This window comes from Gouania willdenowi, chromosome 14 (genome assembly GCF_900634775.1).
Source record: "Gouania willdenowi chromosome 14, fGouWil2.1, whole genome shotgun sequence".
Taxonomy (NCBI): Eukaryota; Metazoa; Chordata; class Actinopteri; order Blenniiformes; family Gobiesocidae; genus Gouania; species Gouania willdenowi.
The window spans coordinates 7,909,902-7,933,563 of record NC_041057.1 but is presented as its reverse complement, the minus strand read 5'-3'; the positions used below and the strand labels follow the sequence as shown (position 1 = coordinate 7,933,563).

Here is a 23,662-nt window from a genome sequence, read left to right as displayed (position 1 = left end):
ACCATCAATCTATATATTTAATCTCTATATGTTCCTGTTCAATATGCATTTCACAGCATGCCTGTCAAAATAAATGTTTCTTTCAAAATAAAAGACAAGTTCAATCTGAGAGGATGTCAGTTTAAATCAAAACCACATCAATTTGACTAAAGTTGGCGTTTGTGTAAAGGAGTGAAATGTGTAATCATGTCTGCAGCCATTTTTGCTATCTAGTTAAAGCACACATATGAAACATGCTAGCTATGTGCAGTGGAAGTCTTTATAAATAAAATAACTTCACAAAAAAAAAAAAACAGTGCTTGGGGTTGCTTGTTAACAAATCGACTTTTCCTGATGGTAACCATGGGCTGTTTTCCTTCCTACTGCTGTATATCCAGTCTTTTTGCTTTGTCCTGTTGTTGACCGCGTGCATCAACCATCCATTTACAGCACAAGTCCCTTGTAACCTACAGCCAAATATCTGCTCTGCACCAAACACAAGACGGACAAGTCAGGAACGAGCTGGCAGACACAGAGGAGAGAGAGAAAAAAGTGCTATGGTGCACCAAAACAAAAAAACTACGATTCTAGCAGCTTTTATGACTAAGTGCTGGCCGATACTCATATTTATTCGATACAATATCAGAACAGATCATACATACTTTTATTCATTATTTGGTAAAGTGGAATTTTAATTAATACTACTACTCAAACAGAGAACAATAGTCAACAACAGTTGCTTTGAGAAAAAGTGATCCATTTATTATCAACCAATGGGTTGCATACATTTTAATCTTAAACCAAAGAATATTTTTCATCCATCCATCCATCCATCCATCCATTTTCTGACCCGCTTGCACCTTTTTTCAGGGTCACTAGGGGTCTGCTGGTGCCCATCTCCAGCTCTCAATGGACGTTAGGCGGGGGTACACCCTGGACGCATTGCAGTACATTTTACAATTCAATAAAATAAAAATCCAAAAAAAAAAAAAGATTAACATAAGCATATTCCTTAACTGAGTTAAATGAATAAAATATGAAGAGGAAGACCCTGAAAAATAACCTGCTTGTATCGAAGTGGTTACATAAGAGATTTTAAAAGCAGGCAGATATAAGCCGATAACCTTTTTTTCTTCTTTTTTTGCTAATATTGGACCATTATCTGATATCAATCGGATCGGGACACCGTTATTTGTGACCAACTTACACCTACTGGGATGAACAAGCATGGCTTCATTCCTGGTCAGCACACACGTTAAAAACAAGAATGCTCATTCACTCATTTATTCATTACTAGCAGTACATTTTCTGCACCTGAAAAGCCTAAAAAGCATTCCACCCAGAACAGGATGGAGGACTATTGCAGGGCTAACCCAGCGAAAAGACACATTTACACATATACACTACATTGTGTCCAAACTTTTGAATAGTAGTGTATATTCTCAAATACAACCCTTTCTAGAACATGAAAGGACATCTCAAATACAAAAATAGCAGGAATGCTACTTTTAGATGCAATCAGAAACTATCTTTTCAGTTTGATTGAAATCATTTCAGTCTGCATCCATCCAACCATCCACTCATCCATCCATCCATCCAATCCCATGAGAACTCAATATCAGGGTGGACTCAGATCAATATCAAACCCCTAATTTACAATTACAACAGAGCCCAAACAGAAATAATATTTAGTTTCACTAATGAATCAGTTTAATTTGAAAGGCAAATGGTGAAAATCAATTAGCCTTTCACTGTTGTAACAAGCTGCAATGATTAAAGTTTGTGAGTACGTTGTAACGCCGTCTCTCTGATAAATGAACAAACGCTAACGTGAGTCATCAGATGGTGAAAGAAATGGATTAATTATGAGAGAAAATTAAAGATGAACAGATTTCACAGCTCTGTAAATGTTGCTGACTGCTTCTTTCTAACAGACGTTACCCTTGACTGCTAATGCTGCAAAGATTACTCCCATAGCAAACCAAGGTGAACGCCAGCTCCACTCTCCCTCTCTCTGCTATTCCTACACTCCCTCCTTGTTTTGGACTCACATCTTTACATACTTATTGTATTATACAAAGCTCAAGGGCCCTGCATGCGGCACAATCACCATCAACACTGCCAAGACTATTTCCGACTCACTCCTCCCACATAAAAGGCTTCCTTAAAGCTTGAAATTGTAAGTAAATGCTTCCGTGGTGCATCTCTATTCATGCAGCAGAATTACTCAAACCTCGAAGGACTCCCCAACAAAATACCCAGGTCAATGTGCAGCTAATTACCTGCAGATCAGTGAGGACTATCTGATCAGAGATGGAAGTGGAGCAGAGGGAGAGCTGATAGTTAGAGGTGTCTGAATTTAATGACTTTATGAATACAGCAGGGATAAGACAGACCGTGCAAGGTTTATTGGGGCGCCAATTGTAAAGTTGCACATGCTAAAACAAACAGCGACTTTTTGGAACATTTAGCAACAAACCTTATTTAATGTTACTTTTGACCAGTATTCCAGCAATATTTGCGAAATTTGGGGCTATTTAATTTCCTCGTAAAAATGTAATGTCAATGGTAAATCTAAATGTTGAATATTAAATCTAAAAGTAAATGTCAAATGTTAAATTTAATTATGAATGTAAATGTTAAATCAAAATGTCACAGGTAAAACTAAATATTTGGCTAAATGCAAGTTCACCGGAATGAACTTTTATTATTGATATTATTGGTGAATAGCTAAATATTTAGTTTCACCCGTGCATTTAGATTTAACATATAACATTTAGATTTATATTCAACATTTAACATTTTGATTTAGATTTTTAACGTTGACATTATATTTTTACGGGAAAATGCATTTCACAAATACTGCTGTAAATCTGGTCAAAAGTAACAGAAAAAAGAAAAAAATCATACATGTGTTTTAAATGACGTTTGTTGCTAAATGTTGCAAAAAGTTGCTGTTTACTTTATCATGAGCAACTTTGCAATGGGCGCCGAATAAGGTTTTGCCACAAAAGCATTTTATTTTTCCCACAAAATGCTGTTCGGGGCGGGAATTAAAATGTCATGTCAGCTGTTCATATTTTACAAAACTTTACTGAGGAAACACAAACAAGACTTCTGTTTCCTCTGACTAATCCGTTTCCCTGACTGAACGATGAATTTTACATGAAGTTCATTTCTTAGTGTCTCACTCAGACCGTGTGTCATTAATATTCTTCTCCTGACATGCAGCTTCTCCATTTCTCTATGCGTTAAGGTGGTCTCAATCTGCCTCCCCATGCCCGTCTTTTCTTTGTCAGTTTTGTGAGTGTTGAAGTTGAATCACAGCCCCAGCCCCCCCTACATCCAAGCCTGTAATATCCCCCCACGGCTGATAACCAGACTCGAGTACCGTGCCATTCCCTCTCACTAAATAAAGTGAGAATCAGAAGCGAGAGCCTGGCAGTGTGTGTGAGAGAGTGTGCAGCCTCCCAAAACCAAGAGAGAAATATTTGTATGCAGCTCAACAGACAAGAGTATTTTTTTCAATAAGGTACAAATGAGCTGCTCTGTGATGTATTACCGTCTGTGTATGTATTACAATGCAGGTCTGTCGTGTACATTTCACTTCTGCTTGTGATTATTGATGTTTCTCAAACAATATATATTGTGCGTGTATATATATATATAAAGAGAGTAAAAGCGTAACTATCCTGTACCCATTGTTGGGAGTAACACAATACAAAAGTAACGAGTGATATATTCCTTTTTCTGTAACGCAGTAATATAACTCATTACTGATACAAAAATCAGCAACATATTACTCGTTACAATCTCAGTAACCCAAGTTACATGGAGACTTTAATGAATTCCACAGATATTCCAATGAAAAGTCAAAAAACTGTTTTACGACACCGCCGTAATTCTACCCCTTTCTGTGGCGTAGAAGAAGAATCTCCGCATCATGACATCATCATTCTATTATTTAGATATAAGGTTTTTGTTTAAATTATACAAACTTTTATATGGCATATATAGATTTTTTGGCTCTAAAGCATATTTTTTTTAATCTTATTTCAAATACATAAAAAAAATATTTACAGCTACATTTTACATTTCCAGTCATTTGTTTTATGATGACTGATTGAATGTTGTATGTTTTTGCTAGCAGGTTTTTCAAATGTTGCAAATTTTAAAGCATTGATAATATATTTAGATTGTTAAATATGTTATGGTGCTGATGACTGATTCAAAAGTCAATAAATTACGAGAAAAAGGCAAGTGTTTTGTGGTGTCACGTGTGTAGACATTAATCTGTAGTGGTAGCCTATAAAGTAGTGTAACTCAGTTACATTTTGGAGGTGGCAAGGTAGACTGGCCATCTTGCATGGGCCATTGACCTGAAGTGGGTCGGTCCCGTCCTCCATGTTATTTTTTTGGCAGACATGGTAACAGGTGGCCAAAAATGTTCCAAAAGTGGCCATAACGTGGCAAGAAAAGAGTGTAAAGTGACTAAAATGGGCCAAAAACAGTCAAGAGTGGCCAAAGAAATTGGCAGACAAAGAGGAACCAGGTGGTATGCAATGGCAAAGGGTAGCTTAAATGGGCAAAATGTGGCAATCAATAGTGAAAACTGGCAAAAACGTGAAACAAAAAGAGGCAAAATGTATGGTAAAAAAGGAACAAGTGCTATTTATTGGGCAAAAGTTAGCTCATTTGGATGAAACGTTGTCAAATACAATAAAAGAAAGACAAAAATGACCAAAGGAAATAGGTAAAAAGGGGTCAAAAATGTTCCCCCTTTTAAGGTTTTTTGGGGCAATAATATTTAGAATTAAGACATAAAAAGCCACATGTTGAACATTACTGATGTAATAACATCTTCTACATGGTGTACACTGGTAATGTAGTGGGCTGGTCTAAACACGAAATGGCAGGGCTGAATTTTTGTCCCAGTTCACCCATGGGAGGTGGTAATATTTTAATACAAATATTTTACGTTTTTTTTATGCCTGTAACAAGTATAATAAAATGTATTACAATTTTAGAGTAAATTGCCCAACACTGCCTATACCAGCACACAGAAAATCCTGGACCTTTCACGTCTCTCAGAAGTGGGATTAAGATTTCTCCAATGCTGGCAGCTACTACTGTGAGTATTCCTACCACATCAAACAATCCCATCGGCTGCGTCGCATCAGTGACTGACAGGGTCACGATTAAGCCTCATCACAGCGTCTGGAGTCAAGTATTTGTAAATTCAATTTATGTAACAGCTTTACATCGGTCCACACAACATTCACCTTCTCACTGCCCTTGACAAACAAAGCACGGGCGGAGGCTAGCCTGGTCTAATGAGGATGAGACGGTTCAGACGGTGCAGTACAGCAGCCCCTGCATGCAAAAAAGCAACTGTTTCACTCATCTAAAGTTGAGTTGTGCACAGGGGACATTGGGATTAAAAGATTTATGCAACAAAGTGGTTCATCGCCAAGCTCGTTTGAACAAACTACAATAGACCATGTATTCACAAAAAAAAAAAAAAAACAGCCACAGCGATTCTCTCACGCTCCTGGTCTGCACTCTGTGACTGGATTATACAGTAGCTCTGTTAGAGCGGCTCATGGTAGAAATAGGTTAGAAGGCCTTATAGTGGATCAATAGAAGCATGTGAAGTGACACCCCTACCAAGTAATGGAGAAAAACTGCCTGCCTAGGAGGTAACACCTTCACCACCATTCATTCATTACTTTCAAAAACAAAAACGGTTTTTGGAAGTATGTTGGCGAGTTTGTTTGTGTGTGTGTTTGTCTGTTTGTGTGTTTGTCTGTTTGTGTACAAGATAACTTGAAAAGCTATAATCAGATTATGATGAAATTTTCAGGAAATGTTGATAATGGGACAAGGAACAGCAGATTAAATTTTGGTGATGTTCTGGCAACCAAAAGAAAATATATAGATGTAGTGTATATTCCACAATTTTCCCATCCACACTGTGGAACTCCTGTTAAGCATTGTTTGAACATAGATGATGTCATCAACAGTGATGTCATCAGTGTACGATCGTGTACACAGACACACACCCACACAAACAGACTGACTAACATACTTCCGAAACAGTTTTCATTTTGGAACAGTGTCTCCGTGGAGACGTACGGATCTGATCGGCCTTTTTTTGAAAGTCTGCGCTAAACGAGCGTGGGTTCATTTATTTGTTTGTTTGTTTATGAGCAGAATTACGCGAAAAGTAATTAACAAATTTTGACAAAATCTTAACAAAAAACCCATTCTCTCATCACTGGTGAAATTTAAAAAATGTTTCTCTGTACAAAATGAGCCCATCTTTATGAAATTTAGTTACGTTATGTTGGGTTGTTTTTTTAATTATCCCAGAGTTTCATTCAGATTGGATCGAGATACTGGATCCAAATTTCATTGCGATTCTGTGAAACATACATTTGGACCTACTTTATCAATATTAATGAGGATATACATTTTTTACAAGCCTTTAAAGTGTAAATGATCATAGCACTATGATCAGGATGACTGATCCAGATAACTGTGAATATCTAAGAGGATATTTAGCGTGTAGTGAAGGCTTTTGCTGTTTTTTTTTTTTAACTCATTCTCCATTGTAAATAAATTTGTATCATTGGCAGAAGAAGACGGTGTTCAATTTGTGATATTAGACCAATGAAAATGTGTATACTGTATATACCAGCCTATATACATCTGTCCCATGTTATATGTCTTTTACCTGTAAAGACGACCATCCATACTGACAAGGAGCAGTAATCACAGAGAGGAGCAAAAACCCACAAAACACAGACAGGGAAAACCCCAACACTGACTACTAACCCAATATTAGAAAGCAAAAAAATTACAAAACAAAAAAAAAATCACTGAAAATCAGTCAACTAGGAATCAAACTCACAAACCTGCACATGCAAACCCAAAATATTAGCATTTTGATAATTCTCGCAACACAATCTCAAAAGGAAATGTGACATTTCGGATTGATGTTTCCATTTACGTGAATACAAACACGATTTCCTCATTCTTTTTGTGCTGCGGAACATAAATTTGAATGATTGTGTTCTAAGCGGGGGTACACCGTGCACAGGATGCCAGTCCTTTGATTGGAAGTTATTTTATGCAATTACATCTTATTAGAGCATTTTTATTCAGGGTTTGGGTTATTATGGTTACTGTGAGGTGATAAATCGCGTTGGGATACAGTACATCTGTTTGCAGCAGCTCCACACAAATTCGTATCACGCAAAACAAACATTTTCCTCCCTGCAGCATGAAAAGTGTGAGGAAATTGTGTATTTTTGTGACAGTTCCACGAACTCCGTGAGAAGAGGCTGATTCTAGGTTAAAACTTTTGGGGATATACAATACGACACCCCCCCTCTGTCTCCACCACCCATGTGTACAGGGACAATGGATGCCTTTAAGTTGGAGAAGTGCACCTTTAGGGTATCCATTTGGAATCATCATTCATCTCCACCACCAGGTCCCTGGTTGGAGAGGATGAAAGGAACAATCTGCCTCCACCCTGATCACTACCGCAGTGTGAGCAAGAACTTGTGTCTTAATACAGAAATGCAGCAGGGGAGCTGCCCAGGGCTTTCCAGGAATCACCGAGGATACATTCAAAGGGTTTATCCGACTAACATGATTTAATTCAACTTATCCATGTTAGAAAGTGTGTAATTCAAGAAAGTTAGAGAGCAACCTAAACCAGACCTGGATGTTTAATGTGAGTTCCTTTCAAGGAGATGAAATGTGTGCTTTGTCAACGGTAGAAAATTAGTTTTGGTAGTTGCATCCTGAACCTGTTATGCTCATCTTATTGTGCAATGAAGGAAGGAACCACAGATTTATTTCAATTGACACTGACTCAGAATGTAAATTGTAAAAAAGAGAAAACAAGTACAAAGATAAACAAATTGATAAATTCAGCTAATCAGGATTAAAGTCTAAAACATATATGGTTAGTAATGCACAACTAAAAGTCTCCTAAAACACAGCGATGACGCACTGTAACAAGATGTAATCCCACCGCATGTTTCCGCCCTTAGGCCCACACAGTATGAATCCAACCTGCCATTTTTGTCAGCAAAGCTGCCATTTTATTTCAAGGTGCCTCCATAATGATGCTACGCTGATGTAAGGAAACTGCAGGTACTGCATATTTCAGGCCCTTCTTTCTTAATAGTGTGGTGGGTGTTTACATGAGCTGCACTTCGTACTGTTCGCTGTTGTTTCCTGTGGATTTTATTGCCACCTACCTATGTGCCACTGAAAAGGTAACCCCAGTGTGTGTGTGTGTGTGTGTGTGTGTGTGTGCGGCCCAATTTGACCTATTTTTAGCAGCATTGCTTCTTTCCCCAGTAACTCAGCAGCATTATTATTTTCTTGAGTGCTAGTCTGAGAAAAATGGTTCTCTAAAAAGAGCTATTTTAAAATGTTGATATATATCACGGATAAAAACAGTTACGTGTGTCATGCAAGTCTAAATATTGTATCGAACTACTTTCTAATTCATGCTTCATTTAAAGGTGCAATAAACTCTTTGCACCTTTAAATTAAAAGTGACTTTTTGTCATATTTGCTAAAACTGTCACTATGTAAAGACGGCATTACATGAAACTAGTAATCTGTAAAAAACATGCTCATTAAATCCCATCTACTGCTCCGACTGCAAATTGCCAGAATCCACAGCGACTGAGCAAAAAGAACCAATCAGAGCCAGGATTGTGTTTGATGGACTTTCCCGGCAAAGGTGCGTTCACACCGAACACGATTACAGTGATTGCAGTCACTTCAATCACCAGTGATGAGTCGCTTGAACATAGTGATGCTTTTTGGTCACTCTCTTACTTCATTGCTCAAGTGACACAATGACCAGGGAACAGTGTGTGTGTGCATGTGTGTGTGTGTAGAGCCGGTGACGGGGAGCCATACGTTTACAGCACTTATCATAGACAGTTCCGCTTTTAAGGTTTAAATGATCAACTTAGTTCACTCAGAATGTTGGCTTATTCAAGAAGTTAACTGCTTAAATTTTGCCCCAGTAAGTTGAGGAAGTGTAGTACAGCCCCCCGCTGCAGCACTCTCACTATAACAGGAGGGAGGAGCTGCTGCCTCAGCTCTACAGACAGTGAAGGATGGGGGAGTTGTCACTTGAAAAGTTGCTTGAAAAGTTTAAATTTTTCAACTTTGAGTGACTAGGTCGCGCTTGACCTAGTTGCTCAAATCACACAAGTTGCGTCGGTTGAGGGGAGATAACTTGAGGTTGCGTCATTTACATTGATTTGAATGTAACCTAGTCGCTGCAGTTACTTCAGTCACGTTCGGTGTGAACGCACCTTTATTGGTTTTGTTGTGTGGTTTACTGGCCGTTTATCAATATTCACACCAGCTTCCTCTGGGGGGAGAGACTTTGGAGGCAGGGCAGGAGAGCAGGGGAGAGAGAGGGAGAGGGATCTGAAAGTTGTACTTGCTCAAATTTAATGCAAAGTCCTCCCTCTCCTCCAAGTTACCGACTGCACCTTTAAAGTCTGCACTAGCTCTTATTTTCTGAGCATCCTAATTGGAAACCACTACATCGAGTCGAGCTCTGACAACATGGCTAAATGGGAAAACTGTTCCTCAGGAGAATTGGAGCATTTTACTTGCATTGTTCCAGGCTCAAACCATTAATTACTGGTACCTTGTGCTTTTCTCAGCCTCCTCTTTCTGCACACACACCAGGGCTGGGGTCAATTACATTTTTCAGTTACAATAATGTTTTCAATTACAATTAAATTATGGTTACAGTTACCATTACAATTTAATTACTATATTTTTTTTTATCCTCAGAAAGTCAATTACAATTATGTTTTCAATTACTAAAATTCAATTACAATTCATCACAAATACTAAAAATAACCTGATAAAAGTCAACTTTACTCTTGTGTTAGCTTTCTGTTCTTATGACAACAGGTCCTAAATCTACTGTAAAATACACTAACAACAAATATCTATCAATGAAAATATAGGTTTTTAATATTTTTCTAAAGTGGTGAAATGTGGGAAAGCTTGATATGAAACATTTTAATAATTGTTAACTACATACCGAATGTGTAGAACTGTACACAGTTTTGTGTTAAATTATAATTGACATTTTTTTATGAAATTGTCATGGCAATTACAATTACAAAGTCATTGTATCTGGACTCAATTACAATTTAATTACAATTACGAACCACAACAGATTTTTAAAATTACAATTACAATAACAATTACGCCATTATTGTAAATAATTGTCAATTACATGATTACAAATATAATTGACCCCAACCCTGGCGCAAACACACACACACACACACTCACCCGCCAGCTCTTCTGTGGAGATGCTGGTCAGCTGGAAGGCTTCGGTGCCTTCAGTCAGCGAGCTGCTCAGGTAGTTGTCTGGGTAGAGCAGACCCGCCCGCACATGGTGGAATGGCATCTTCTCCCTGCAGAGCAAACACACACATACACACACACATGCTCAAATATGTATAAACATTTAACGTGTTTGTTGGAAGTGGAAACGTATCTGTTAAAATTGTTAGCTATGAACTCCTGTAGACACTTTTGTTCCTTCCTTCTATCGTTCCAAGTCATTTCAGGGAGACACAGCTGTCTCCTCTTTTCAGAAGCACACTGACAAATTATGTAATCACATTATAATTCAGAAAATATCCCACTTTTATTGTTCTGCCAAAAGCTGCAGACGACAGTCATTATTCTCTCGACACGTTTTTGTTCATTCTTCTTTGTCCACTAAAGCTCTTTAAACCTTTGAAGCCCGGGCTTGTCAGATCAACTGACTTTTTTGTCCTATCAGACAATCTCTGCAGCCACCAAACCAAACTCTTCAGACACATCTCCAATGCCCTGAGAGCACATCAATCAGCAAGTGCTCCTGCCTCCGGAAGATCAAAATCATTCTCCACTTTGATTCACAAGATTGTGCCCTCATTGTAGGAGTGATTCTTTGACAATTCAATAATATGCTTTGCACTTTATTCCCGCCAAAATGCATGTTGAGCCACACTAAGGAGAGACAGAGAGAGTGAGAGAGAGAGAGAGAGAGAGAGAGAGAGAGAGAGAGCGAGAGAGACAGAGAGAGAGAGGGTGATAGATGGAGATCCCAAGAGAATTGTGTGAGCGAGCTGGAAGCATCCGCATTCATTCTTCCTCTCCTCGCTGATGTTTGAGACCAAAATACTTTGTGGATTTTGTTGAATCCTCAAAAATTTATTTATTTATTTTTTGGTATGTAGGTAGCAGGGGCGGAGCTATTGTCCACCCAGTGAGATTCATGAAAAAAAAAAAAAAAATGTTATTCTATTTTGTGAAAATATATTCTGTGAATTAAGAGCTTTGTTCTAGATTTATTAGACACATTTCTATGTAAAATCTGGAGAATGAAGGAGTGGAATGGTAAGTGGAACCTTTAGCACTGGAGTTGTTTAGTCCCGGTTGCATATAGTTAATGCACTTCCTGGTTCTTGCTGTGTTTCTTCCTCTGAGACTCTGGCTTAACAGAGCAATACTTGGTTAAAGTCACCATAAATGAAAGCCTTCAGCTTTGTGTTAGTTATAAAAGAAGCTGTAGGTAATGTAGTGATGATTTGTGTAGCTTTTGGATCGTTTTGTAGAGGTTTAATAAAGCACAACAGTAAAACAGAGCTGGTGCTGATAATAGCTATCGCAAGAGTTCGTCAGCTTGTGCTGAATGTTTATTTTAGAGAAAATCTCTATAGAGGGTTTTCACCAACGTCACTTTCTGGCCAGTAACCCAGATGCGCAGCCATGTTGGGGGTAAGCGGATGTTGACACTAGATGTTGGAGACTCACAGAGGTGTACTCTGCAATGGATAAATCACAGAAAAGCTCCTCAAAATGCATTATAGATGTAAAGGCATACAGGGAAGCACTTGGTCCGCGGGATAGGGCACAATATTTGGAAAAAATATGGTTTATTGGTCGTGCAGATCAATACGAGTCAGCTTTCTCGTCTTGGATCAATGACAATTCAGAGTCTTCCATCTATTATGTATCCTGATATGGTCAATTAACTGGATTTCACCAAGCCCATACACAGCAAAAGACCTTAAATCTCATCGAAGTTTGAAGGTTGTCTGCAGCTGTAGAGGCTCGCGTTAGCAACGGATATATATTGGCAGATACTGTAACTCGGTCAGTTCTAATAATTTCACAGTGACCCTGCAGCGTAGTTACTGTAAAATAGTATACGACCGCCAGACAATCTTAGATTTAGGCAAATCTAACAGTTATAGTCCGACTACTCTGTACCTCGGGCTGCTACGCCGGCTACATCCAGCCGCCAAGGAAGCAGCGGAGCTTCGTACCAGCGGTGTCCGCCAGCGGAGAAAACATAAGCGGTGTGATCGGAAGCAGGAGCAGTGCTAGCATCCGAGCTAAAAGCTAATCCTCAGAGAACGCTGCTTCCTTCCATCCTGCGTTCTAATGTCCGCTCCCTGGAGAACAAACTGGACTACCTGAACCTGGATTTAAATGCAAGACAGTAGATGAGGGCGGCGGTGTTTGCATATACACCAATAACAACTGGTGCAACAAAGGTGAGCTAGTCTCATGTCACTGCTCTCCTGATGTAGAACTACTCACTATAAAATACAGACATTATTCTCCCTGATCTGTTACAACAGTCTATAAAACTCCACGTTTTTCACGGTCTGACCGATTAGTACAGCCAAAAACACGGCAATAGTTCACCATTTTCTCTCAAACTTCGGGATTTGCTTGTTTGTGTGCAGTTTGTAAACCTGCTGCTTTTCTTTAAAATGGCGACTTCTGGGTTGATGACGCGCTGTGAAAACCCTCTATATTAAGTGGATGTACATTATGTATTTTGCTCCAGTTCATTCCTAAGACTTCCTGATGTGGCTTTAGTCGTGAGTTGAAAGCCCAATATATAATCTGTACATTAAATGAACAAAAAGTGCAATGTGAGAATGTTTATTTATTATTAAATAATTTAGTTTTGCTGAGTAAACTAAGCTAATGACTGTATGTATATACATGTTTTGAAAATATTTGAGCAGGATTTATACACAAAATGTAAATTGTAAATGTGTTTGAAAATAAGTTAAATTGTAAATATGTTTTAAAGGAAATAAGAGACAACGTGGAGAAGGATATGAGTGCTCGTGTGTTTCTTCCCCTGAGACTCGCTGTGCCTTTATTTTACAGATTTAATATTTTTGTTATTGTGGTCGCCACGCCTGGGACCGGTAACAAAAACAAACTTCATCTTTAAAGTGATTGACTGATGCCCGGTGCCAAACTTAAGTTCACCAGCGATCAGAAGGCGGGTTACTGGATCAGCTAGATACAGCTGTTGGACAATGGCTCAACGGGCTAAACAGTTATCTTTGAGGAACTTTTTCAAAAAACCTCGTCAAACTGAAGAAAATTCGGACCACGCTGTACTCAAAGAGGTCGCTGGTCATCACGAGGCGTGCTCAGGGAATGAGGGAAACACGTCCTCATCACTATTGCAGGAAACAAGTCATACTAGCTTTTGTAGTAATGAACCAGCTCAGACCCAAAGACCGCCACTGACGGTATCTACTGAGAAAATCCGGGCATCTTTGGATTTATCATCGCTGGAGGAACCAGCTGATGAGATTCCCAGCTACTGTAATAGGTGAAAAATCACGATCATTCAACGCCAACTGGTATGGGTTAGAGTATACATGGGTAGACTACAGCAAAGAGCAAGATGCTGTGTTTCGTAAAGCTTGAAGACATTTTCTGGAAATGCACACAGACTACTTTTATTCATACCATAGGATAATTTATAGTGGCCCGGCAGATTTTATTATAGCCCATCATAAATCGTTAACATACAAGTCATATCAGCTTTAAAAATAATCAGGCCTATCCTGATTTTTCCAGGCCTACCCAATAGCTACGTTCTGGCTCCGCCACTGATAGGCAGCACCATATACAGTATACTCTACTCTCCTTGTTTTCAAGCCAATACACATTACTCAATCTGAACCGTTTGATAAAAAAACAGCCTTAAGAGGATGGAAATATTTGTAGTCTCATAGTCATACTTAAATAACTCAGTTGTACTGATACCTACAGTGTTGATGGAGAAACTTCAGAATGCTATCTTTCAAAACAGACCACCCCCATGCATGTGCACCAAAGGGTTCAAACACATATCATTCCAATTTGGGAATGTTTTGGACAGGCGTTTTGTCCGAAAAAGGGATTAACCTTAAAAACCCAAAGGTGTGACGGATGAAAAGCCCACTTTACTGATCTGTGAAGGACAGTGTGAAGAGAGCATGAGCTGGTGACAAAGAAAGACAACATGTATGTGTTTGAACCAAAATTCACACTCCTGTAAGTAATGATGACAATTTCATCGATTTACCTGCACACCGCACAGACAGCTGTACCTATACTGCAGCACACGCACACACACGCACGCACGCACGTACACACACTATCCTCCTCTGAGAGGGATCAGTTTCCTGTTATTATCTGCATGTCTCTGCATATTGTTATCCTTCACTCTATCAAAACGAATCCAATTTTAAAAGGAGGCTGCATTAGTTTAAGAGTGAAAAAAACAGTGTCTGCTTTATTGCAATAAAGTCCAATTTGCAAACAATACCATGCACCACTGATCGGATCAATGCAGCACAGTTTGCTGCTTTCACTCGAGTTGAAACTGACTTCTTGTCCTATTTGGGTCTCCTGAGTTTTCTAGTTATGTCTACCTTGGTTGGTGTATTTGACTTGTTTAAGTCAAAGGACACCAGTTAAAATCAGTGTTTCTCAAAGTGGGGTACGTGTACCCCTAAAGATACGCAATGGCACTACAGCAGGTACTTAAAAAATTAACAAATTAAGTGTCCACCCCAGGAGTGAGATGACCGGAAATGATAAAAACTATAGAAAAAAAATCAATGCAGTAGCCACTAAAACACTGTTTTTCAACCTTGGGGTCGGGACTCCATATGGGGTCGCCTGAAGTTTCTGAAAAATTAAAATAGATTTTTGATTTTTTTTTTTAATTTGTCTTCTTTTTTAAAAAAAAAAAAAAAAAAAAAAAACACTTAAAAACTGTATTTCTATACTTTAACTTTGTAAAATATAAATCTAGTTCATCTATAATGCAGTAAATTATATATATATATATATATATATATATATATATATATATATTTATATAATTTGTGAAGATAAATGAGCTCAAACATGATCTAAAACTAATTCTAGAAAAAAAATGTCTTTGGGGGTGCCAGAAATTCTTGATATTAAAAATGGGGTCACGATGGCAAAAAGATTAGGAATTTCCACACTAAATACTGTTTCTTTCCACTTATTTACAAAATGAGATTCTTTAAAATTCGTGTTATATCTTGTTCATTCCATCATTATGCTCTATATTTGTTTTTAAATAGTTTTCTAAGCAAAATGTTGTAGTCGGACAAAGGGGGTTCTAAGATTCAGAAATAAGAAAAAGGGGGTACTTGAGTCAAAAAAAGTTTGAGAACCACTAGCTTAAATGACAGAAGAATACTGTCGTTATCCACCCATTAGTTAAAGAAGTGTTAACAATTGATGGTTCGTCATCAACTATGGGGGCACATGTTGTCCTGAGCAAAGTTAGTGAGTCATAAGGTTAGATTTTTTTCTTTGTCAGGGTGACATTTTGCTTTTTTTATTGTTTGAATGAGTTTCCTTTATTCCCTTTGCTCCAGGTTCTGCCCTTTACCAACATTCCCACTGCCTGGTCATGTTCCACGCTCACCTGCTTCTTAAATACCTTCTGATCGGTTACCTGCACATTTTCACTCAGTATCAATCAAACCCATAGGTGAAAGTAACGGATTACAAGTACTCACGTTACTGTAATGGAGTTGCTTTTATGGACCCTTGTACTTTTGAGTATTTTTCTAAATCAGTAATTTTACTTGTACTTAAGTAGATTTTAAAAGAATTAAAGTAATTCATTACATTTCTACATCCCAACCGTTACTGAGTAAATTATTATTTTGTGTGATTATTTTTCTATTTCCGTTTCATGGCACATTGAACATAATCCATAAGTTCTTATTTGTGCCATTTTTGATCAACGCCACTTTCTAGGGTTCAGGTTGGGGTTTCTACCTTTAGTGTTGTTACCCAGATGGCACAAATTGGCAAGGCACTGTTTTAGAGTTCATAGATTTAGCTGCACTTAGAGCCTGAGAATTGTTTTATTTTGAACTGAATTCAATGGTATTTTATTTAAAAAGTAATTGTATACAGATGCCTTTGTGGAAAATAAATGAAGCTCCAGTTGTGCAAGATTTCGTCTTTTTCTTTTTAAATTTTTACACGAGATGTTAACTGTATGCAAGGGAACCCTGGCAAGATTTATTACCAAAAATAAACATGGGGGGGTGAAAGTAACTTGTAAATTTTACTTTGAGTACTATCTAATTGAGCTACTTTTTATTCGTACTTGAGTATTTCATGTATGACTTACTTGTACGTGTACAATTTCAATCAAGTAACAGTACTACTTGAGTAGGATATATCAGTACTCTTTACAACTCTGATCAAATCCATTCACTGCTCTAAAGCTTGCAGTACATTGCAGTGTTATGTTGCAATATCATCAACTAATGACTTCCAGCAAAAACATACATAGAAATTATGAAAATATTAGATTTTTCCCTCGATAGCTATGATATCTGCCACAGTTTTAATACTTGTAAAGCCTGTTAATGAGAAATGCTGCATGCATGTATTCATTCATGGATTATTGATGAATGTGTATCATGTTTTTTAATAATATTTAGTCCAAGAAAACACGGTTTGAAATGCAAAGAACTATAAATAGCCGTAGAGACGATGCAGATATTGTAGCCAAATATCAGCCATAGCAGAAATTTCAATCATATGGGAAATTATTGACATGAAATTAATAGAAGAATGTAATTCCACAGTTTATCTGCTTTCACTTGCTCCCCTGACACCAACACCCACACATTCATGGAAAAACTAAGCAGACAAGCATAAACAGAGAGTCTTTCTTTGTCTTTCTCAACCTTCCTTCAATATATTTGGAGACTGATTCTTTTCGACATGATAAATCAATCACGGATTTCAGGAAAAAAAAAAAAAAATGATGCAACACCTGACAAGCATAAGCTTGAAAAAAAAGATCCTCAGATAAGATTTACTGCCTCTGAGAGGTGGCAGGTGTGTGTGTGTGTGTGTGTGTGTGTGTGTGTGTGTGTGTGTGTGTGTGTGTGTGTGTGTGTGTAAGGATGTAAGGATGGGTGGGTGGGTGGTTAAAAGGATGAAAGGGGGCGATTAACAGTGGGCTGACTGACAGTGTTTGAACCGTGGGGTCACATGCACCCCGGGGAACACAGTTTCAAGTTTGCTAGCAGGTGATCACATCAAATCTAAGCGCACAGAAAAAAGTCTGAGAGGAAGGCAAAGGTAAAAAATAAATAAATACTGAGGCAAAACCTCTGATTGCAAAAAGTATGGAGAAGTTGTTTTCTCCTCTCATCTTCCTCCCCTCGTCCCCAATGGGAGAAATGCATTAGCCCAATGGCAGGATGACCTCAAGGGAGTCACAGCAGTGTTTTCCCCAGCAGCCTGTGCACAATATAGTTACAACAAGCTTTACCTGGACAGAAACAAGCCTACTATGTCAGATGATGGAAAAACTGGTTGATAATTCAACTACAGCCACGAATCAACCTGTGAAGATGGAAAAACTCTAACATGATATAATCCAGACCGCTCTGTTGTCCATCAGATCAAAAAGCCACAAATATGTCTGATATATTAGACTTTATTTTGAAGGTGTAAAGCAGTTGTAAAAAATGATAATGATCAGATTTTAAGCACCCTTGTTGGGAAAAAGGGAGTAGGATGATATATTGTGCAACAACATATTGCAATATTAAAATGTCACAAGATGTATCGTCCATGGTACGAGTCGTATCGCAATATTGGCGGGGGGCGGGGCGTTCTAGTTGCAGAGTGGCACTTTTTGCACTTTAAGTAGAAAATAATGGTTTTATTTATTTATTATTATTAAATCTATATAACTTCACATTGAGTTAAAAAAGTCAAACCTAGAGTATGTAAGCATGCCCAGACTTAAAGCTGATACCCAGAGTTTGAGAAACATCTCGATGTCCCGCCCTCAACAGGTCCACTTCCTCCCCCTGCCTCTGCCAATCTACCAGAAGCCACACCTCTAATTTTCTGCATGCACATCACGGAGCATAACAAGGTTGCATCGGGGTCGCATTAATATAATCAATCATAAAATCATATATACCTGTTTGCTGTTGTGACGCGCAGCCTTGTTTCCATGCACAGTTCCGCATTCACTTTGATTGACAGTCTCAAAAACAGGAAGTCAAAGCTTATTGGCTGGGCGATCACGACGCTCGTTTCCATTTCTAAAGGGGTCTGGAGGACATAGGCGGGACTTATATACATTAATGTATAAGAATGACCACCGGCAGTAGACCATAGTAAAAGACTAGTTAGGTATTTTTTTCGCATTTCAAAAGAATCATACATAAATATAGATTTTGCAGAAACTCTGGATATCAGCTTTAAAGTAAATGGTGTTTTTTGTGTTTTTTCAATTTTTTAAAAATATGGTGAGTCCAGTATCGAACATTGCATCGCTAACTGCACTCTCAAACTTTACAGTATATCATCTACGTCTAGTACACCAGAGTATTTTGTCACTGGTTGAGTTTGACCACAAAGATATTACAGGATAAGACACCGTGCCTTGTTTATTTTGGAATTAAGAAGTCGTCCATGTATAACAGTTTTTTGTGTAAAGATGTCAAACCTCTAAAAAAAGAAGATTGTATTCACAGTGACGGGGAACCAAAACCAGTTGAATCAACTCGGTAATTAAATATTTTATTCTTGCGGGATGTTTAATTACGGAAGAGGATTAAGGCCAATTATGATTGAGAAAATAATTTTGGGCAATCAAGTTGAAATGTCGAGATTAAAGTAAAAAAGACCAGATTAAAGTCCAAATTTTGAAAATGATCTCAAAGTGATAAAAGTCGAAGGTTTGCTATAAAAGTCAAATCTACGGAAGCTAACGAGGACCAATTCACCATATGACAACAAAGAGCAGACTGTGGCCATCTACAAAATGCCATCGAAGAATGCGTTAAATTATACTTTACAGTTGGGTTTAATAATAAAGACATTTTTTGTCTTTTAGCTCATGAACGCGCTGTTGTAATCTTTTAAGGAAGAGATATTGCCAAAAACTGAATCTGTTCAGAAGGAAAATCAGTCATGTTTGGTAGAGGTGGAGCATTCAGTCCATCTGTGGCTTTGAGGAGCTGTACGGAAATAGATGCAGACTGTTGTCATATGGCCGTAGTCCGCTTCCGTAACCCATCATTAGCAAATCTTTGACTTTAATCTGGTCATTTCGTTTGTATTCTTGATTTGCCCAAAATTGTTTTCTACATCAAAATTCCCTAATCCTCTTCTGTAAAGGTGCAAACCGCTTCAGCTCACTGTGCAATAAATAAATAAATATATACATACAGTATATAACATTTGTTTCCATACAGTCTAATTACTCTGTCCTTCTCAAGTCACCTTGAGCGAAGACAGGTATCTACCATTCAATGATATGTTGTCTTTTTATCACATCAGGGCTATAGTTTTCCACATCCCCTGCACAGAAGAACTAGGGCTTCTTCCCAAGTGGTCAACAACACCTTAGAGTTCAGCTCAGGTCATCCTGATGCTTCATTCATATCCTCAGGTGCTGCAAAGCAAATCTGATGCATCACCATTATATCTTTGGCAAAGGACGCCAGGAGTCAGGAGTAGAGTGCCCTTGATCTTATATCAGGTATCTGAAAGATGTGTTGTGGATGTTCAAAGAGTCACTCCCAGGGGGAGGGAAGGAGGGAGGGAGGAGGGAAGATAATGTGCCACACTCTGCAGCGGATAAAGCAGAAACACACATGCACAATCCAAAAAAAAAAAAAAAAAAAGGTGTCATGTGTGAGGAAAACCTGTTTGAATATCAGATGATGCATGAGTGTTAGACAGGTGGGTGATGATGGTGGAGTTTTACAGTAATAACAGTGAATAAGTGCAGCGTTAGTCTGCAGCCTCGTGTGTCTGAGAGGCGGAAGGATCCTGATGTATATGGAGTGATATGAGCGCCTCGCGCCCCGCTGACACAGCCGCTCTGTAATTACACTGGCGGTGTGCGCGTGCGGCGGTAATCACCTCATCACAGCCATCAAACACGCATGACGCGCACGCACACACGCTGTCAACAATAAGCTTCTTCTTTTTTTTTTTTTACAACCTGTGCACGCGCGCCATCACAACAGGTGCAGTGCATGAACGCATTGATTGGTGCGTCTCGTGTCCTACCTGTCCGTGGGTCGCGTGTCAGTCCCTCCCCCGGGGTCGGTTAGAGCGGAGTGTGCGGGGCGGCAGAGGGGGGCTGTAGCGGTGGACCAGCTGCTGGGTTTAGAGCTTCATCTGCATCTCCAGGAGTCCGTCCGACAGCCAGAGGAGGACTCATCCAGTCTCAGTGACTCAGGAGCTGCTCCACACTTTTTTTTTTAAGGGAGTTTATTTCAAAATGTATCAACTGTTGAGGAGGAGGATGCCCTACAGCAGAAGAAGCCCAAGTCCGGTTTCTGCCTCACTACCGGGCATCATACACTATGTCTCCAGGGTTTTGGATGCTGATGAGAGTAAACACAGCAAAGCCAAATCAACGCCCACGGGTCTGTGTCTAAGAACAGATATGTGCTGGTGCCATTACAAAAAAAAAAAAAAAAAACATACACACAAAAACAAAATGACTAAATTGTCCTTATCTGTCGAAATTCAGCTGAGAATTAAAAAAATAAATAAAAATGAAGTAGAAGATGATGCAGGCGCGAAGCTCCGAGATGGGAAAAGATGTCCCGATGCTCCCAGGGACAGACTTAACCCATTTACAGATGCTGCCACCGGTGAGGGAGGGGCTGCCTGGGCTGCAGCGCGTGCATAGGTGAGCGTGGGGTACCAGCTTGCCTCCTCTCAGGTGTGCGCGTGTGGTCTGGCCAGGGAAGCTGCACCATCCATCCTCCCCTGGGGAAACGTGTGTGTGAGTGTGTGTGTGTTCATTTAGCCATTACTCACTGCTTTAAGAGTCATTGATGACCAATTATGGTGTGAGGAAATGACATCAGAAGCAGTATTAGATGATGCAGTGTGTGGACCCCTCACACCATCCCTCATTCTTCATCAATCCTGGCATATATAGCTCATTCTCCTTCTTTTCTGGGACATCCTCTCTTTGTTTCTAAATAAGACTATCCTCCTCAGTACTTCCCATCCACCTCTATACTAATTACATAATAAGCCATGCATGTGGAGCTACCTGCTGCTGCAGTGAGGACCATGATGCACAACAGCTCTTCCTTAAGGTTATAAAATGTCTCTCCTGCACAGCTGTGCAGTGTGCACTTATAAAAACACATTTGAAGCTTCTTTTTTAGAATCTTTGCACAGATTGCAAAAATGCTTATGCATTATGTGTGTGCGCCTTGAGGGATGTGTGAGTGTGATGGGCCACTGGGCTGCTGTTTCTCACCAGGACACAGAAGCACCAGAGAAATGTAAAGACACAGAGCAAGTGAGTGCTTTGCCTTAAAAACTAACACATTATGTTTGTTTGAAACACTGAAAATTAGCCCCAACTTACAGTCTTTACAGTTTCATGTTTCAGAGGAATGGTGGGCATCAGGTGCTCTCTGCACATGATGAAGAGGAGCACTATTCATCCAGCAGAAGAAGAACAAATGAAGGTGAACTCATGCTCCAACTTTGCAGGCAAGACATATTATCCCAAAAATAATAGTATAAAAGGATAAATAGCAATGACAAGTCTTTATCAAATCCAGCAACAACTCAAAATATGGAAGAGAAGTTTGTTTATGTTCCTTTGTAGCAACATCAGTCAAATCTCATAGAGAAGGTTGTGGGTTTCCACTGAAGGTGTCTATATTCTTCATACAGGTTTAAATCTAAGGCATGTCAAATACGTGTGGAAAAAGCAGTGCTGAAAACTAATTTGCGCTTTAAAATATTTAAATTGAATTCATGATTTTTTGTTTTGTTTTATAAAACATCTTACTATCTGTAGGTTGATATAACATTTTTGAATAATGATTAATTATTTAATGCACATTAATATATTGTTTTGGTATCTAACTGGAGTAATATTTATTGAGGTAAATTTCAACCCATATCATTGTTTAAAAGTGTAAATCCAAAGATGCAGAGGATGTATCTCTTTATGTCAGGAATAATATATATATATATATATATATATATATATATATATATATATATATATATATAAGTAAATGATCCTATATATACTGTAGCTACATCTCAAATGACCATGTGTCAAATGTGTTTGTAATACAGTAGTTTGACATAATTTAAATTAATATAATAATTAATAAATAAATTAAATAAATTATTTGATTATTACTATTTATTTAATTCTGATTTGGTGATGAGCTACTTTATTGTGCACATTGCAGATTTTTTTTTTGTTTTATGTGAGCTTTAACTGTCAGTTCTGAAGATTTATTTTTACAAGCAAATTATTTTGCCAAATTTGGATCCTATCCAGTTGCCGCAGCAGAAATAAAGACTCATTAGATAAACAAACCAATAATGTTGCACTCGGCTGAGCGTGAGATGCATCAGTTAACCCAGGTTTACTGTGCGTCCCTTCACGCTAGCAAGGTCGAATCCACATGTGTTCAGTTGGGTCAACCAACCATGCTACGGGTGTAAAATAAGCCTTTTGACACTTCAGCCTGCAGAATGTTAGCGGTGTTGCACGTTTAGCCAGAAGCACCATGAAACATGAGTCTAAACCCTTTTTTTTGTTATGGTTTCATTTATTCAGACAACTGTTCTTCAGGAAATGTACTTGGATTTCCTGACACGTTTCGACTGTCCTCTACCAGTCTTCTTCAGCGTCATCTGCTGATCGCTTTGATGTTTCCTCGACTTCCACGTAACAATTCTAGCAAGTTCTTTTTGTCTTCTTTTTGAATAAGCTTTTATTTATTCAGACAACTGTTCTTCAGTAAATTTGCTTTGATCTCCTGATATGATTCGACTGCCAACTATCAGTCTTCTTCAGAGACATCTGTCTTCTTTTTGAATATTATGTTAAGGTTTTATTTGTTCAGACAACTGTTCTTCAGGAATTGTTACATGGATATTAAGGAAACATCAAAGTGATCAGGAGACTCTTCTGAAGAAGACTGGCAGTTGACAGTCAAAACAAAACATGTCAGGAGATCAAAGTAAATTTCCTGAAGAACAGTTGTCTGAATAAATAGAATCTTACATATTATTCAAAAAGAACTGTGATTACAAAACGTTATTGATTGAGGTGAATATTTATATATTTTTTATTTAAAAAAAGAGGGTGGGGGGAATCCCAACTATGTAGTAGCCAACTTTTTTTTAATCTCTCGTGACACTTTCAATCAAATAGAGATTTTAAAACAATTTTCTTTAAGTGCAGATAAGTTGTGGATGAGCTGTT

General features: G+C 38.4%; 1 protein-coding gene across 1 annotated transcript in view; it reads right to left on the bottom strand.

Moving 5' to 3' along the window:
* caln2 (calneuron 2) overlaps nt 1–20,858 on the bottom strand; it is a 42,065-nt gene extending 21,207 nt beyond the window's left edge. Inside the window, exons 1-2 of the mRNA XM_028466773.1 lie at nt 20,464–20,858; nt 10,342–10,466 (exon numbers count right to left, since the gene is read on the bottom strand). Of these exons, the coding sequence (XP_028322574.1) occupies nt 10,342–10,459 (118 nt within the window). The 5' untranslated portion in view covers nt 10,460–10,466; nt 20,464–20,858. The remainder of the gene's footprint in view (nt 1–10,341; nt 10,467–20,463) is intronic.
* Nucleotides 20,859–23,662: the final 2,804 nt, after the last annotated feature.